The following is a 17,263-nucleotide window of genomic DNA, read 5'->3' as shown; positions in this document are numbered from 1 at the left end:
AACAACATGAAAAAATAAAAATTACCTAGTTTTTCTTGGCACTCTATTGGTATAGTCGTATCTGGAAGGCTAAGACCAACAATATTCTGAGCTTTCACACGGAATTTGTATATTTTTCCTTTTTGTAGGCCTGTGACAACACAGTCTAACATAGGGACTGTCTGGAACTTTGTCCACTCATCTGCACCATCTTCTTGATATTCCACCAAATATCCAGTTATCTCAGCACCACCATCACGATCTGGTCGATCCCAAACAAGGGAAACTTCAGTCTTGTCAACATCTACGTGATGCAGATTCTTTGGTGGCCCTGGAGGATCTTTAACATACAAAAGCAAAATAGTTACTAGGACGTCCAATCAATGGAAGCAATATACCATGTTCACATTAGTACCAACAAGATAATGTCAAAAATTGCCAAGAACCGCATGGACAAAACAATTCATATAAGTGAAAAACACTTACGCAGTGGATCTATAGCTTTAATAGGCTTGAGGGTTTCCACGTATGGACCTCTACCAAACTGATTCTCGGCTGCAACTCGGAAGAGATACTGAGTGCCTTCCATCAGGTATTTAGCCAGATGACTGCGTTTCTTAGAGGAAGATGAGATGGCTACCCACTGTGCAGAAGCCACGTCTTTCCTTTCCACCACATAGTTGGTAATGACAGAGCCTCCGTCATCTTCTGGTTCCATCCAAGTGAGATAGCAAGAATCACTTCTAACTTCACTGACTTGCAGATTTCTGGGTGGACCAGGCTTATCTAATGTTGACAAAAATTGAATCTGTTATTTATTTGATAACCAAAGCATTTTTCACAAAACTTAGTAAATTTCAAGAGGAAAGAATACTTTTAATGTAATTATTAGTCCTTTTACTACTATGTATTTCTTATAAAACTGAGTTTGTGGATATTTTCCAGACATTTCTTTATTTCTTAATCATTAATTATAGAATGAAATACATGCACTATAAAAGGAACATCAAAAAGATTACCTAAGACAACGACTTTTACTGAAACAGTCTTTGAACCAGCTGGATTTTCAACTGTCAGGGAGTAAATTCCACCATCTTCATGGACAGTGTTACGAATTTCAAGCTTACTGCCAACTCCTGTAACCTCAATATCAGCTTTGGGTGAGACCTCATGATCTTCTTTCTTCCAAGTAACTTTTGGGAATGGAACACCTTTAATAACAGCACTAAGTCTCAGGGTATCTCCAGCTTTTACATGCTGTTCTCGGGCCATATTAGCATCAAGTATCAACTCAGGAGGTTCTGCAATCAAAATGATATGTTTTCAGAAAATGAGGAGAAAAAAAAATCTCTTCTTAAGAAACTTATCTGATTTTATTAAACTCACCAAGTCTGTCCTTTACTTCTACTGGATCAGGAACGTAGGCTGGTTCAGATTCACCTGCTGCATTGACTGCCTTGACCCTGAACTTGTACGTCAAACCCTCAGTAAGGCCAGTGACTTTGTATTTTGTTTCAGGACAAGAATCTGCTGTAAGATTGGCCTTCTTCCATTCTTCATCTCCAACTTTCTGATATTCAACCAGGTAGCCAATTATTTTGCCATTACCATCATGGCGTGGTGGTTGCCAAGACAAATCAACTGAATTTTTAGTTTTATCTACAGCTTCTGGATTAATAGGTGGACTTGGTTTTGCTGTTAAAAGAGAAAAAAAAATAAATAGGAAAAAGGGAAATTGTTAAAATTATTTTCTAACTAAAATGAAGAGTGCATTAAAATTTCAGTTGGAAATGAAATATGATACTTTACCGATTGGATCTCTAGCAAAAATTGGCTTTGATGGTGGACTAGGATCACCAATGCCAATTTCATTTTCTGCTGAAACACGGAATTCATATTCACAGCCTTCAAGGAGGTCAGGTACTTTGAACTGAGTACTGGGGAAAATTGGGTCTCTGGTAACTCTGACCCATCTTGTAGCCATCGTTTCTTTCTTTTCTACAATATAGTTTGTTATTGGCTTGCCTCCATCATATGGTTTTTTCCAAACCACTACTGCAGAGTCTTTGGTAACATCCTTAATGATTGGTTGCTCAGGTGCATCAGGAACCCCTGGGAACAGGAGGAGGAAAAAGGGCTTATGAGCACCACAAACAAAGTAAAGATTAGAGTCTCAAAGTAGGATAGCAAATGAGTAACATACGGAAACGGTCCTTGGCTTTCATTTCATCAGAGATGAGAGGATCACTTATGCCATAAAGATTTTCAGCATAAATTCGAATTTGATATTCTCTTCCTTCAAGCAACTTTGGAATTTTGCACGTTGTCTTAACTGTGGCAGATGTAACTGGCATCCATAGGTCTCTGTGTGCATCCCTCTTCTCAATAATGTAATTTGTAATTTCACTGCCTCCATCATCTAATGGAGGTTTCCAGGAAACTACCATATGATCTTTATGAACTTCATCAAATATAACTGGGCCTACTGGAGGTGATGGACGATCTGTTTAAGAAAAAACAAAGCGTACTCATGCTTTTATATGAACTTCACATAATGACATAGATTAAAAAGTGTTGTATTACAAAATTAGAATTTCAGCATCACAGTTTTAATAAGGAATTCAAATTTAATACAAGTTTGACTCACTGGACTTAATTCCTTAGTGCTTATAAGGTATTTGGTAATTGACTTTTTCTACAGTGTTGACATTCTCTAAATGCATGTAAATACATTTAATTATGCATGCTGAATAAACTAAGGCAGAGTTAATTATGTACTCAAAATTAATAAATAGCATTCCAGTAAAAATGAGAATGCAGTAAATCAAATTATTGTAGTAAAGAACACATTTTAATATTTACATTTTATACAGTTCAATTAATTCTAATCACTACTAAAAATCATATACAATACTGTTGTCCAGTAAAACCTACCAACGACATTAACTTGACAAAATCCTTTTCTTGATCCTGTGCTGTTCTCTACAGTAACACAATATTTGCCTGAGTCTCCACGGACAGATTTTAGTATCCCCAGGCAAAGAGTTGTAGGAGTTGTCTTGATTTTTGTACGGTCATCTTCTTTCACAACAATGTCATCCTTTAGCCACGTAACCTTTGGTGCAGGCTTGCCAGAGTAACGTCCAGTCAGACTGAAAGCTTCACCAACACGAACAATAAGCTTGTCTCTAAAGTCGAGGTCAAGTGTTGGAGGAGCTGAAAGATGATGTTGAAAAACAGAGTGCCCACAAATGTCAGAAATATTAATAAGAAAAATTAATGGATCAGTAAATATAATTACTGTTTTCAAAAGAAATATGAAAAAGATGCATACCAATTTCATCCTTGCATGTGATTGGTTTTGTGCAAAATGATGGCTTGCCTTGCCCCACAATATTGCAAGCACTCACACGATACTCATAGGTGTCACCCTCTTTCAAGCCTTCTACAGTGTATTTCCTATCAAGCATTTTCTCCTTTGTAACCCTGTGGAACTTCTCTTTTCCAATGAGACGGCTCTCTAGAACATACATAGTGATGTCTGAGCCTCCATTATATTTTGGAGGGTTCCAAGTTAATGTAACAGAGTTCTTTGTAACTTCTTTTACTTCCAAGTCTTCTGGACGGTCAGGAACAGCTGTAAATAAACAAAAGAATACAGTAAATGCATTTTTTTCTGCACATTCATCTCATATGACTGAAATCCAAACCTGAAAATATACTTACTTATTGGATCTCTAATGACAATCTCTTTTGTTGTCTCTGTGAATGGACCCATGCCAATTATATTCTCAGCTGCAATTCGGAAAAAATAGGCTTTCCCTTCAATGAGTCCCTGAATAGTAGCATTTTGTCTTGTAACTGTGTAGCTTACTGGGGTCCAAGCTCTATGGTCAGATTCACGTTTTTCAATTATATAGTTGGTAATAGGAGAACCACCATCATCTTCTGGAGTAAACCATGTCAATTTACATGAGTCGTTGGTTAAGTTCTCAGTAAGGAGTGGCATTCCAACTGGGCCTGGCACATCTGAAAGCAAAGAAGTAATGGAGTTTTAAGTATAAATGCTGAATGTTATGAAACTGTACTTTTTCACAAAGACTGAAGTTGCTGTTTACCTAGCACATCAACAATAATCGTCTTCTTCCGCTCACCACCAGCATTTTTAGCAAGAAGAGTGTATATACCCTGGTGGCTCCTTTTGCAATTCTTAATGACCAAAGAAGAACTAATAGCTGTTTCTTCAATTTTGGCTTCTTCTGGTAAAGCTTGTTCATCCCTACTCCAAGTCACTGTTGGAGCTGGTTTTCCTGAGACATATGCTATGATCCGAATCACTCCTCCAGCATGAACAACAATTCTGTCCCTGACGCTTGCATCCAAATTAATATCAGGAACCACTGTGGGAGGTGAATAAAAAAATTCAATGAATTTTTTTTCTCATTTTGATTTAGAGGTACTAAAAACGTAAATGTAAATGATAAATACCAATTCTGTCCTTCATTTCAATAATGTCTGTAACTTCTCCAGGCTCTCCGATGCCAGCAGCATTCACTGCTCTAACTCTAAATTTGTAAAAACATCCTTCTTTTAATCCTGCCACAACAAACTTGGTTCCTCTAATTTCTTTATCTTTTGCCTGGAAAAAAAATACAACATCAGTTAAGGTATTATCAATTTCTTTGTGATGTTTGAAATAAATCTTAAATCAGATGTTGTTTCAGATTTACAAGGACAAGACAGTCTTAAGCATACATGAATTTAGCTCACACAGAATTCTTCAGAATCTGTATAAAGAAATATAAGACATAGATATACAGACTATACTAAAAATTCTAGCAGACAAGGATGTTACAGCAATTATTATACAACAGTCTACAGTCTCAGAAGAATTATACATGTTATTGGACAAATAAACTGAAATAAATGACTGCAGGAAATTTCTGTATAACTTAAAATGCACCCAAATGTTAATGGAGATAATAAAAATAGCCAAGGTGTGGATCAGTCACATTTCCAGTAATGTTTTATTGAAAATAAAATTTCGGTAATGAATTACTGAAAAAAAATGTCACGAGCACATTATTGAAAAAAATAGGAAAATGTAGGGACACAATAGCTGCAAATTATTTGGCACAGTTTGACACTAGTGCCAGTTCTAACTTGGTGTGATCTTCTGTTCTATTATCACAAATTACCTACATATTTTCTCCGATCTTTAAAAAGAAACTTAAAAATTTTATGTTTAGGAAACTGCAGTTAACTTGATGTTGTAGAGGGGCAATTACTGACTTGTACATTTAGTCTTATATTTTAAACATATGAAGATAATTATGGTGGAAAAGTATCAACTTTTAGAAAATAACTTGCATAGTGAAAAAATGTCTTTTGACAGACAGAAAGAGAGAAGAAATGCAGATTCTGTAACAGTTTTCCACCTACCCGTTCCCATTCTTCCTTTCCTTCTTCTTTATACTCAACAATGTAACCAGTGACCCTAGAACCACCATCCTTTAGTGGTGGAGTCCACTCCAAGTCTACGGAAGACTTTGTCCAGTCAGTAACTTTTGGAATAGGAGGGCCAGGTGGGGCTGAAAAATATCATATAACATTTCAGCATAACAATATATTTTATGTTTTCATTTGAATATTTTCAAGTTAAGAAGTAGGAATCTAAATTATTTACCAATGGGATCTCTAGCAATTGCTGGATCAGATGGCATGCTTGGTGGACCAACACCAGCTGCATTGATAGCTGAAACACGGAACTGATATTCAGAACCTTCAATCAGACCTGTAACTTTGTGTGAAACCCCCAGTGTCATTGGTTTGATAGGATCACGGTTAACCCTGGTCCATCTCTTCCCAGTAGTCTCTTTGCGCTCCAACCAGTAACCAGTAATAGGAGAGCCACCATCATGTTCTGGCTCTTCCCAGTTTACAGTCATTGAGTCACGTGTTATACTGCTAACTGTTGGCTTGTCACAAGGTCCAGGAACAGCTGAGGGAAAAAAATTACACATAGCTTGTAAAAAAAAAGGATAAACAAAGACAGAGATAGGTAGAGTGCAAACAAGAATTATGCATCACATATGCACACAGTTGCGTTAGGTAGTTACCTACCTGTGTGAGACTCCTTCCCACATTCACCTTCCCATCCCTATTCAGATACATATACTTCTGTGAAATGTGAAGTATCTTTCCATCAAAGAACATTTGACAAAAAAGTTTTTCTCAACTTCCTGGATCAGGACCTCACCGCAGTTCCCAATCTGATCTTGGATGTTTTAAGAATTATGTTCTCTTTTCAGTCCTTCCATCCTCAACACAGCTACTCTGTCTAATTTCTCTTCCAAAACCGAAGGCAAGAAATTGACTCTTCCCTATCTATAAGGTCAATAATGTCTCAAATACAACAGAATGACCTGAATCTTATCAGACGTTTATTCATGTATTTAAAAATTAAAGAAACTTCAGGTAGTCTTTTAATATGTAACAAGGAGGGAGAAGTGTTTTTAAGTATGACATGCCCTTTTAAGAACTAACTACTAATGCTAAAACTCTTCAAGCTTTTCTAGAAAATTTACTTACTTGAAGAGAGAAAAATAGTAGTGATATTTAACAAATGCTGTACAAATATCAGTGCATGAAAACAACTAACATAATTTGAAAACATATTCCTACTTACTGAAAAGGTTTCGTGCTGTTTCTGGTTCACTATCCAAAGGCTCTCCAATACCGTATTTGTTCTGTGCCATAATGCGGAACACATACTCATGGCCTTCCATCAACTTGGGAACAGTAAATAAACATTCCTTAGGCTCATTAGTAACGGGTACCCATGTCTTTCTGTTCACTTCTTTTTTCTCTATAACATAGTTTGTAATCTTAGAACCACCATCATCTAGTGGAGGAAGCCATGATATTGTCATTTTATCAGCCAAAATGGATTCAAATTTAATAGGTCCCACTGGAGGTCCAGGACGACCTAAAAGATACATTTTTATAAAGAAGAATTAATTAAAATGCTATTAAAATAAAGCATTACATGAATGCTATCAGTTTATGAAATGCATAAGAGCTCTTGATACCTACCTAGAACGTTTAGTCTCATCTCCTTTGAAGCAGTTCCTAGGTTATTTACAGCTGTTATAGTATATAAGCCTGTATCATTTCGGCGAGACTGTTGAATCAATAAAGTGCAAGTATCTTCACCAACAATCTTATTGACATGTTGATCATACAGCACTGGTGTTTTGTCATCTGGTTTCTTTGGAGAAGCTTTTAGCCATGTTAATGTGGGGAAGGGTACACCCTTTATCTTGGCCACAATGTTAACATCTGTTCCTTCTTCAACCTCCATAAATTCTTTGAGTTCAATAGATGGTGGGCCTACAAGGAAATGTTGAAAAAAATAACTTACAAAAATGCCTCATAATTTTAAATATGTCATTTGTATTTACTGGTATCAGCTACTACTTACAAGTCTGGTCTTTGACAACAAGCGGGCCAACAGTGGCTGAAGGCCTACTAGGACCTGCTATATTTACAGCTTTTACTCTGAATTCATATTCTCCTCCTTCTACAAGATCCTCAACAGTAAACTTTGTTTCCTCTACATCACGTCTGTTGCATTGCTTCCAAGTCTCTTTCACTTCTCCAGTGCGATCCCAGCGGAGACATTCAACATTGTAATGTGTAACAGGAGCTCCACCATCATTCTTTGGTGGTTTCCATGTCAAGCTCACTGTGTTCTTGGTTACAAGGCCAATCTTTAGTTTAATAGGTGGATCAGGAGGATCTTCACAAACAAAACAGAAAAGTGAATAAATCCACTGTTCAGTACTATCTGGTTTTAAAGGACTTGTTTGACTTTGATTTCACTTACGGATTGGATCCCTGGCTGTGGTCCGTTGGATGGTTTCTGCAGGAGGGCCAACACCAAAACGGTTTTCTGCACGTACCCGGAAGAAATATTCTTGGCCAGATATGAGATCAGGTACAACAAAGGAAGTACTCCCACAGTTTGCATTGACTTTAGTCCAGGCCTTCCCATCAATATTTCTTTTCTCTATAACATAGCCTCTGATTCTATCTCCTCCATCATCATCTGGCATCTTCCATGAAAGTTTACAACTACCTCTTGTGATGTCACTTACTTTTAGGTCTTTTGGTGGACCTGGGACATCTGTTAAAGTAAAAGCACAATAGAAACAATTTTACATAAGCATGTAGAAAAATAAGACTAAAACCTGGCATGTGAATACTTTGAGAAATGTAAGCCATACCAAGAACATTGACTCTGACATGCACAGTTTTTTGTCCTGCTTTGTTTTTTGCTGTAATACTGTATCGTCCAGAATGACTTCTGTTGCACTCAGGGATGATAATCACTGAACGTGTATCAGTTGCTTCCACCTGTGTAGTAAAGAAAGAAAGAGAAGTTATAGGTCGGCTGTAAATATTTATGTTTTAAAAACGCAACAGTACTAAATTTACAAAAATGGCGTATTTTACCTGAGCTTCTTCAGGTACACTATGACCTCCCTCCTAGAAACAAAGGGAAATAATGTAAATATAAAAGGGGATAGGCTTAAATATCTATAAAAACATGAAGATAAAAGCTTTTCTTTCACTGACCTTTGCTGTCGTCTTTGCTTTTCCTTCAAACTCCCAAAATGTTTTTGGAACTGGACGACCCTTGATAACAGCTGGTATTTTAATTGTTGTGCCAGCACGACAAGAGAGGAAATCCTGTGCTCCTAGTTCAAGGAAGATTTCTGGTTCCTCTGCAAAAATATTTTAAGATATAAATTTTAAAATCTACTGGAAGTAGACTTCTGTAAGGACAGAGCTAAAACTCCACACAAACACACAGAATGCATGTTCATGTGAGGAAAGGCTGGGTGTGCTTAAGGAATCTGGGAAGTATACGAGTACATAGGCTTGTTACAGTAATTTCTTCATAAAATGCACATTATTTCCATAGTATGACTGTAGGTGCTTATCGGTTTTCAAACAGATGCCGCCCTGGCAATGTTTATCATGACACATTAAAAAATGTGTGTCAAGCTTTTGTTACATTTTTGCATAATTGTTCATGCTGTTTTGACTTTGGTTTGCTTGGTGACCTGCTTCAACATTCACGGCAGCAGGTGGCATTCAGATATAAATAACTAAATTAATTCCCAGAATGCTTACCTAGAATATCTTGAACAGGTATTTCTGATGTTGCAGGACTTGGTTCTGATTCACCAGCAGCATTTACAGCTTTCACCCTAAATCGGTATTTTCTGAGCTCTTTCAAGTTGGGAATAACACATTCACAAGTAGGGAAGAGTTTGTCTCCTTCATTCACCTTCTTCCAGTCAGTACTACCTTCATCTTGCATTTCAACAATATACCCTTTTATAGGGCTGCCACCATCCTTTTGTGGAGGCTTCCATGCAAGAGCTACAGATGATTTGGTTTTGTCTTTGACCTCTGGGCAAGATGGTGGACCAGGCACAACTTGTAAAACAAGAGCAAGTAAGAATTACCTGAGAGTTAGTGTCTACTTATATTTTTCTAAAGAGTTTCTAGAAAAATGCAAATATTTTCATTGTCTTCTGTCATATGAACAGTGTATAATTCTAGACCATGCATACTACTAACTATATATATTATTAAGATGTACTTAAAGTACAAGGCATAAAGATTGAACTCTTTAACAATAAAGAAATAAAAAGTATAAAAATCTGATCCTGAATTCAAGTTTATCTGGCATTTTTAGCATTGATGTAATCACAGTTTAAGCTTCATAAAAAGATAAAAAATTAAAGCTAATTATTTAGCTAATTATTTAATGAAAATAAAGCATTGGATTAATTGCACCAAGTTCAACATAAGTAATAGTAACACATTTTGCTTCTCATGTGATATAGTCCTTCAAATTAGTTATACAAACCATACACTTACATATGGGATCTGCTGCTAAGGCAGGATCTGATGGTTCACTGGGAGGGCCAATTCCTGCAAGATTTTCAGCCATAACTCTAAACTGGTATTCAACACCTTCAGCCAAACGAAGCACGTTGTACTCCAGACCTTTTACTGATGGTTTTGTTACTGGAGCTCTGTTAACACGTGACCAGTAGACACCTCCCACCTCTCTTTTCTCCAACCAATAGCCAGTTATTGGGCTGCCACCATTGTCCAGTGGAGGCTCCCAGGACACCAGCATTGACGATCTGGTGCGATCTAAAATTTTTGGCTTTCCAGGAGGTCCAGGAAGGCCATAGGGATCCTTAATAACAACTTTTTCAGAGAGGCATTCATCACTTATTCCATATTTGTTTACAGCCCGGACTCTAAATTGGTATTTTTCATTTGTTGCAAGATTCCATACCTGGAAAATAAGTTTTAAATCAATACTTGGCTACTTTCAGAGTAAACTTATTTGAAATTATGCAGCAGTTTTAGCTTTAAATTCTGCCTTGGAATCTCATTGACATAGCTATATTTGTGTGTGCCTGGCTATATGTAATTACCTAAGGATATTCTTATTTCAATTGCATAGGACTGAACATAAATAGAAATGTCATCATGTTTATTTTTGCAGTTGGTAAAGATATAATGCTGTGAAATGGAAAGGAAGATGTCTTCTAAACTCGACTGTGATTAAGTATCAAAGGAGAAAATTTTGTTTTGTCACATGAGGAAAACACATATATATATATGGGCAATGTTTACCTAGTAATTCTGGACCCTAAATGCAACACGAGAAAAGGTATCTATGCAAGTAGAAGTTTTCATTATATGTGTGCTATTGTTACTTTTTATGCACAATAAAGGATATAATAAAAATATTTTATAAATTACCCCAAATCTTCTCTCAACAACACTTTTGGAGACTTCTTCCCACTCAGATTTCTTCCTACTAGCATCACGTTTCTCAATAATGTAATGGGTAATTTCACTACCACCATTATCAAGAGGTGCATCCCATGTTAAATAGCACGATTCTGCTTTAATATCGGAAACAGCAAGATTTCTTGGTGGAGAAGGACGATCTGCATGAAAACAATAGGGTATAGAATTACATAAAGAAAAAGGCAAAGCCATTTCATTAGCTGTCTTTTTATTAAAATGTCACATCCTTACCGTACACTTCAACATGAACATTGCGAAACGCAGTGCCAAGACGATTGGAAGCTTTCACAGTATAAGTGCCTTTATCATCCCTCACTGCTGCAGGAAGTATAAGTTCAGTTTTTGCCTCACTTCTAGATACTTCTTCCTTGGTTATCTTAAGTGCACTGGATGTTTGGTCAATTAAAACTTCATTCTTTTCCCATTCAATCTTTGGCATTGGCAGACCTGTCACATCAGCAGGAATGTTAACTGGTTCTCCTGCCTTCACTTTGATAGTATCTCCTCTCACAGCCAAGCGTAATGTGACAGTTGGAGGTACTGAGGAGAAGAAAAATAACAGAGTGAAGATGGAGATGAAACAGAGAAATTGCATTGCACTGTTCTGGAGATATTTCGATGGATTTCTTTAAAGCAGATATACCTTCATCATCTTGTATAACTACGTTGAGGGGCAATGATGGTTCACTTTCTCCAACAGCATTGACAGCTTTGACACGGAATTCATACATATGAAGTTCATCAAGTTTGTCAACGACTAGAGATGTTTTTGGACACAGCCTTGCATTAACTCTTTCATAGTCTTTTGAATCATGTCTCCTTTTCTCAACAATATATCCCAAGATGGGACTGCCACCATCACTACGTGGAGGCTTCCAATCAAGCGTAATGGTTGACTTTGTCCTCTCTGTGTACATGAACCTCTCAGGTGCTGTTGGAGGACCTGTTAACACAGATAAATCATGATGAAATAATCATTCAAAAATTAGAAACTTAAAAATCATATAAATACTGTAGCTCTAGGTTGTTAAAGCCATAGTTTTTTAATTCAAAGTATCTGAGTATGGCTGTGAATAGTATAAAATAATCTAAGGCAGATGCTTTATCCAAGTAGTAGAAAACTAAATACACTTTCTGTATAGAAAGCAATCAACATGACAACGCTGGTTTACTAACGTCTAACTAAAAATTGTTTGAAGAACCTCATAAATTAAGTCATCTTACCTAATGGATCAACTGCGAGAATGGGTCCTATTTCAACAGGTGGACCAGTACCAAACTTGTTCTTGGCACTGACACGGAATTTATATTCCTGTCCTTCAACTAGACCTGTAATATCACATTTGGATCTCTCTGTGTCTATAGCTAGTCTCCATGTATGCATTTTGGCATCCTTCCGTTCAACAATGAAACCTATGATATCACTGCCACCGTCATCTTCAGGGTCAGACCAGTTAAGCAGGCACATCTTTCTGTTTGTGACCACTGGCTTTAGGTCAAGGACTGGCCCAGGAACGTCTGAAAAACAAAATCAAACAAGTAGGATAAAGCCTAAAGATCATATCACCAAAAAAAATGCTCAGTTGATTTCAGAAAATATTTTTCTTACCAAATACTTCTACTCTGGTTCCTGCAGACTTGGAACCACTGCTGTTGGTAGCAGTAATTACATATCTTCCATGATCTTTTCTCAATGCATTTTTAATGGTTAACTCAGATTTTGTTCCAACATTTTCAATAACAACTCGATCTTTGTCTAATTCACCCTCCTCCAGAGTCCACACAATGGTGGGAGTAGGACGCCCTGTCACAGTAGCAGGAATTTTAATAGTTTGCCCAGCCATGATCTGAATGCCTGCTTTGACAGAAACATCCAGCTCAACAGTGGGAGGCTCTGCAGAAGAGATAAACAGATCATTAGTTCAAGGGAGAGATTCAAACCCACAGCATAGGCAGTTAAATATTTCTTGAAAAGAATACAATTGCAATACCTTTAGGTTCTGCAACTGTTACTGGTTCGGTTTCACCAGGTGGTCCTTCACCAGCTGCATTAAGTGCAGTAACACGGAGTTTATAATCTGCACCTTCTCTGACTTCTTTAACAGTATACTCTCGAACCTTGATGGGTTTCTCTGTGCAACGTGACCACTCATTTACTCCTACCAGTTGTTTGTATACGTGATAACCAGTGATATCTCCACCACCGTTGTATGCAGGAGGTTCCCATTCTAACTCAATAGAAGTTGAGCTTGTATCAGCAACCCTTGGAATTGGTGGACCAGGTGGCACTACAAACAAATAGGTGTAAATAAAAGTTAAAAGATATGAATCCTATTCCGTTACCTGTCTGCCATAAGCTTCTGCTGAGTTACTTACTTATTGGGTCCTGCGCAGTTTTTGGATCTGATGGTGGACTAAATTTACCGGGTCCAGCTGCATTTTCAGCACATACTCTAAAGATGTAGGTTAACCCTTCCAACAGTCCTTCAACTTTTATTTCCAGGGCATTCACAAGGTTCCTGTTGACCCGAGCCCAATGAGTACTATTAATTTCACGTTTTTCAATCCAATATCCTATGATTGGGCTGCCATTGTCTTTTGGTTCATTCCATTTAACCAACATACTGTTACTGGTAACATCTTGCACATCAGGCTTATTTGGTGGATCTGGTGGAGCTGAAAAAATAAACCAAACAAACTTTGTCATCATTGCTGTCTTCTTGAGAGCTTACTCAAAGCTAAGAGCTTACTTAAAGCTAAGATATGAGAAATGATTAATTTTAAGCCATCCATAGTTCTACTCCCTTTCTTAGAAACTGACTACTAACTGCAATTGGTGATCAAACTTGCAGTGATCAAACTTTCTTCATAGAAATGTTAGCCTGTCAAACACAGAGAATGTCACTATTCAGATGTCAAGTATTTTAAGTGTAAATTTTTATGACAGTGATTGTCATTCTTATTTTTTAATACTGAAATCAGAATGTTTTTAGTATTTCCTTTTATTTCAATGGTTTAGAACATCCAATAAATCAGAACATTACTAATGTATCTTCAGGGAAACATTCACATATATGAAGCTGAGTATTCTAAGAATCTGTGTAGCTTTACTCTGGTTTTCTGTAAAGATTGTATTTCAAAGTTAAAACTTACAGAAAGGATCTTTTGCTGTCAGTGGTTTTGAGACACATGGTGGCCCTGGTCCAACTCTATTTTCAGCAAATACACGGAAGAGATATTCTTTTCCTTCAATCAGTTTTGTCACATGGAATTTGCAATGCCTGAGTGTTGAACTAACAGTAACCCAGCCCATTTCAGCTTTTGTATTGTCTTTCTTTTCTAGTACATAGTTCAGGATTTCACTTCCACCATCATCAAGAGGAGGCTCCCATTTGCAAAGGACAGAATTTTTCCTCACATCTTCAAAGACAAAGTTGACTGGAGGTCCAGGTGTATCTGTTAGGAAAGCAAGAAAATGGTGAGTATTTATCTTGTGCACTTCTTGCCCAATACTCTGAACAACAATGTATTTCTGAAGGCTTTCATTACATACCTAACACGTTGACTTCACATGAGGCTTTTGCAACACCATGATCATTTTCCACTTTAATTGTAAATGTGCCATGGTCAGCTCTGATGGAGTCACGAATTGATAGTACAGACTCTCCTTCTTTATGGTTGTCAATACTCATGCGTTCTGGCAGTGAAAGCTGGAAAGGTTTCTCTTCCTCAACTTCGCCCTTCTTCTTCCTTGCGTATGTTGTTACTCTCTTCTTGATTTCCTCTGGTCTAACAATTTCATCATTCCTCAGCCAAGTGATAGATGGATAAGGTGACCCTGAAATATGTGCCTCAAGTATGATCTCATCGCCACTCTTCACCTCAAGTCCAGACTGTAGATTTGCAGCAAGGAAGACTTTTGGAGCCTCTGTAATAACATAGAATGATAAGTGGAGAGTAGAATCTTCCAATATGTTTGAGGATATATGGCAATTACTACAAACAATCAAATGAGAAATTCATACCAGTAGGATCCACAGCTTTCACGAAAGGAGTAATCCGAGATGGCTCACTGATGCCAGCAGCATTCTCAGCACGAACACGAAACTGGTATTCCTTTCCTTCTTCAAGACCTTTCACTGGATAAGTTAGTAGAGGTACCAGATAGTCATTGCATCTCTCCCATCTCTCCTTGCCTTTAGCGAGCTTTTCTATTATATAGCCCATAATCTTGCTTCCACCATCAAACAGAGGTGGTTTCCACGTAAGTGTTACTGATTTTGATGTCGGATTATGGACTTCAAGATCAACAGGAGGATCTGGAGGCTCTGTAGAGGAGTAGCAAAAGAAAGATCATATGAGAAATGTATGAAGATTTTAGATAAATTCAATTTGCTAAATTATTTAGTAATTTATTTAGTAAAAAAAATCTTACGTTTCGGGTCTTCTGCAATGATTGGGTTTCTTAGTTCAAGATATTCACCTCCTCCAATCTTATTGACAGCTTTGACACGGAAGTAATATTCACAGTTTGGGATAAGATCTTTGACTTGCCATGAAAGCTTATTTTCACCAGACATGACTGGGATATATGTTCTACGACCAGCTTCTCTGCGTTCCAGAACATAATGCAGAATAGGAGTACCACCATCAAAGTCTGGAGGTTCCCAGGATACTTTGCAAGAATTCTTAGTTACTTCGCTTGCCTTAATGTCTTTACACTGTCCAGGTGGCCCTGTTTTAAATAAATATAATAAAATTAGTTAACTAAATACATGGGAAACTCTATTCCTAGAAATATGAAAATGCATTTCTCTGCTTTGCAGAAAGCAGACCAAATCCACAGACCAAAAAGCAGCATATATATGAATTTATGTTCCTAAAGGTGAAAATATTCAGAATCCTTATAGGCTGTTTTATATTCATGTGATGGCTATTCATAATAATTGAGCCTTGAGCAGTCACTGAGAAGTTAGATCAACATGGGGTAAATTGTTTTTTTTTTTTTTTCTTGGTGAGATTTTGTAATATTGATGCCTTTTCGGCAATCTACATGTGTCTGTGTAGAAATAATTCCTCCACATGGCAGAAAAGGGATTTTTCTAGTCCTTTCTTCTGTCAGCTGCAGGGCTTAAGTGAGTATAAGTATCCTTCTCAGAATGGAAGAAGCCTAGTTACCTATGACTTTGACATTGACTGAGCCAGTTGTTGATGCCAACTTGTTCTCCAATGTGATGGTATAAACACCAGCATCAGCATGAACACTGTCTATGACTTCAAGCAATGCAGAGGTGTAGTCACTCTTCATTGTTGTTCTGTCACCAGCTTTCAACTCTTTGCCATCTTTGTGCCATGTTATAGTTGGAGATGGAACGGCTCTGAAGGGTATGGGGATGCTTAATTTCTGTCCTTTAACAACAACAATGTCACGAGTTTTTAGATCAATGGTTGGATTGCCTGTAAGAGTAAGTATAATAAGAATAAAAAGTTGTCAAACAGTATTCTTTATTCAATTATGCAGATCTGAAAAAAAAAAAAAGGAATCTATTCTTACAGTCTGGGTCCTTGGCAATAACTTTTTCTGAGATATCTGATGGCTCACTAGCTCCAACAGCATTGACAGCTCTGACTCTCAGCACATATTCCTTGTCTGGAACAACACCTTCCTCCACTTTACATTTTAGATCTTTTATTGGACGAGAATTGATTCGCATCCATTTTTCTGTTCCTGCTTCACACATCTCAACATTATATCCAATAATAGGGCTTCCGCCATTCTTCTCAGGTGGTTTCCATGCAATGCAAATGTGCTTTCGACCTGCATCTGTCACATGTAAATCCTGAGGAGGTGAAGGAGGGCCTGCAGAAATGGAAAAGAGTTGCATAATTTTTCTCCCACAATGTCTGTTCTATACAGTACACTGCTTCTGTAATCCATACACTCTATGTTATACTGCTACTTACTTGTTGGGTCTTCAATATGAATGAGGTCAGTTGGTTCACTGGGATGACCACAGCCAGCTTCATTTTCTGCACGAACCTGGAACTGTACATCTGTACCTTCAATGACATCAGTCACTCTGAAATTGCAGTCTGGACCAGCTGTCTTGCCAGCTTTTACCCAGCGAGTGGCTAGTTTTTCTTTCTTTTCAATAACATATCTGAATAAATTGGGAGAAATACTATCAGGCACTTGAAATATGAACACTTAAGACCTCTTGCTCAATAAATCAGATAAAGAGAGATTAGAAGAGAATATCTGTAGATTGTGAGTTACTCAGCTGTCAAAATTCTGCCTATGATAGGCTATGGGAAAGTAATGTGAATTACGTTACTTATGTTGCTTCAGGCAGATTTCTGTAGCTGTCAGTTT

At 37.3% G+C, this 17,263-nt stretch overlaps 1 protein-coding gene across 1 annotated transcript in view; it reads right to left on the bottom strand.

The window, feature by feature from the left end:
• The window catches only part of TTN (titin), a 244,240-nt gene that overhangs the window by 59,573 nt on the left and 167,404 nt on the right, over positions 1-17,263 (bottom strand). Inside the window, exons 192-227 of the mRNA XM_069861021.1 lie at positions 16,855-17,051; positions 16,445-16,750; positions 16,069-16,347; positions 15,326-15,625; positions 14,916-15,218; positions 14,444-14,818; positions 14,044-14,346; positions 13,267-13,566; positions 12,882-13,178; positions 12,500-12,784; positions 12,115-12,408; positions 11,534-11,833; positions 11,122-11,430; positions 10,840-11,030; positions 9,937-10,366; positions 9,181-9,489; positions 8,620-8,768; positions 8,497-8,529; positions 8,268-8,397; positions 7,868-8,167; positions 7,463-7,780; positions 7,075-7,371; positions 6,668-6,967; positions 5,666-5,980; positions 5,422-5,570; positions 4,468-4,618; positions 4,098-4,379; positions 3,706-4,008; positions 3,314-3,616; positions 2,914-3,195; positions 2,183-2,482; positions 1,789-2,091; positions 1,366-1,674; positions 999-1,280; positions 466-765; positions 26-319 (exon numbers count right to left, since the gene is read on the bottom strand). Of these exons, the coding sequence (XP_069717122.1) occupies positions 26-319; positions 466-765; positions 999-1,280; positions 1,366-1,674; positions 1,789-2,091; positions 2,183-2,482; positions 2,914-3,195; positions 3,314-3,616; positions 3,706-4,008; positions 4,098-4,379; positions 4,468-4,618; positions 5,422-5,570; positions 5,666-5,980; positions 6,668-6,967; positions 7,075-7,371; positions 7,463-7,780; positions 7,868-8,167; positions 8,268-8,397; positions 8,497-8,529; positions 8,620-8,768; positions 9,181-9,489; positions 9,937-10,366; positions 10,840-11,030; positions 11,122-11,430; positions 11,534-11,833; positions 12,115-12,408; positions 12,500-12,784; positions 12,882-13,178; positions 13,267-13,566; positions 14,044-14,346; positions 14,444-14,818; positions 14,916-15,218; positions 15,326-15,625; positions 16,069-16,347; positions 16,445-16,750; positions 16,855-17,051 (9,878 nt within the window). The remainder of the gene's footprint in view (positions 1-25; positions 320-465; positions 766-998; positions 1,281-1,365; positions 1,675-1,788; positions 2,092-2,182; positions 2,483-2,913; positions 3,196-3,313; positions 3,617-3,705; positions 4,009-4,097; positions 4,380-4,467; positions 4,619-5,421; positions 5,571-5,665; positions 5,981-6,667; positions 6,968-7,074; positions 7,372-7,462; positions 7,781-7,867; positions 8,168-8,267; positions 8,398-8,496; positions 8,530-8,619; positions 8,769-9,180; positions 9,490-9,936; positions 10,367-10,839; positions 11,031-11,121; positions 11,431-11,533; positions 11,834-12,114; positions 12,409-12,499; positions 12,785-12,881; positions 13,179-13,266; positions 13,567-14,043; positions 14,347-14,443; positions 14,819-14,915; positions 15,219-15,325; positions 15,626-16,068; positions 16,348-16,444; positions 16,751-16,854; positions 17,052-17,263) is intronic.

The sequence above is a fragment of the Phaenicophaeus curvirostris genome, chromosome 7 (assembly GCF_032191515.1).
Source record: "Phaenicophaeus curvirostris isolate KB17595 chromosome 7, BPBGC_Pcur_1.0, whole genome shotgun sequence".
Lineage (NCBI taxonomy): Eukaryota > Metazoa > Chordata > Aves > Cuculiformes > Cuculidae > Phaenicophaeus > Phaenicophaeus curvirostris.
This window is presented reverse-complemented; position numbering and strand designations above follow the sequence as displayed.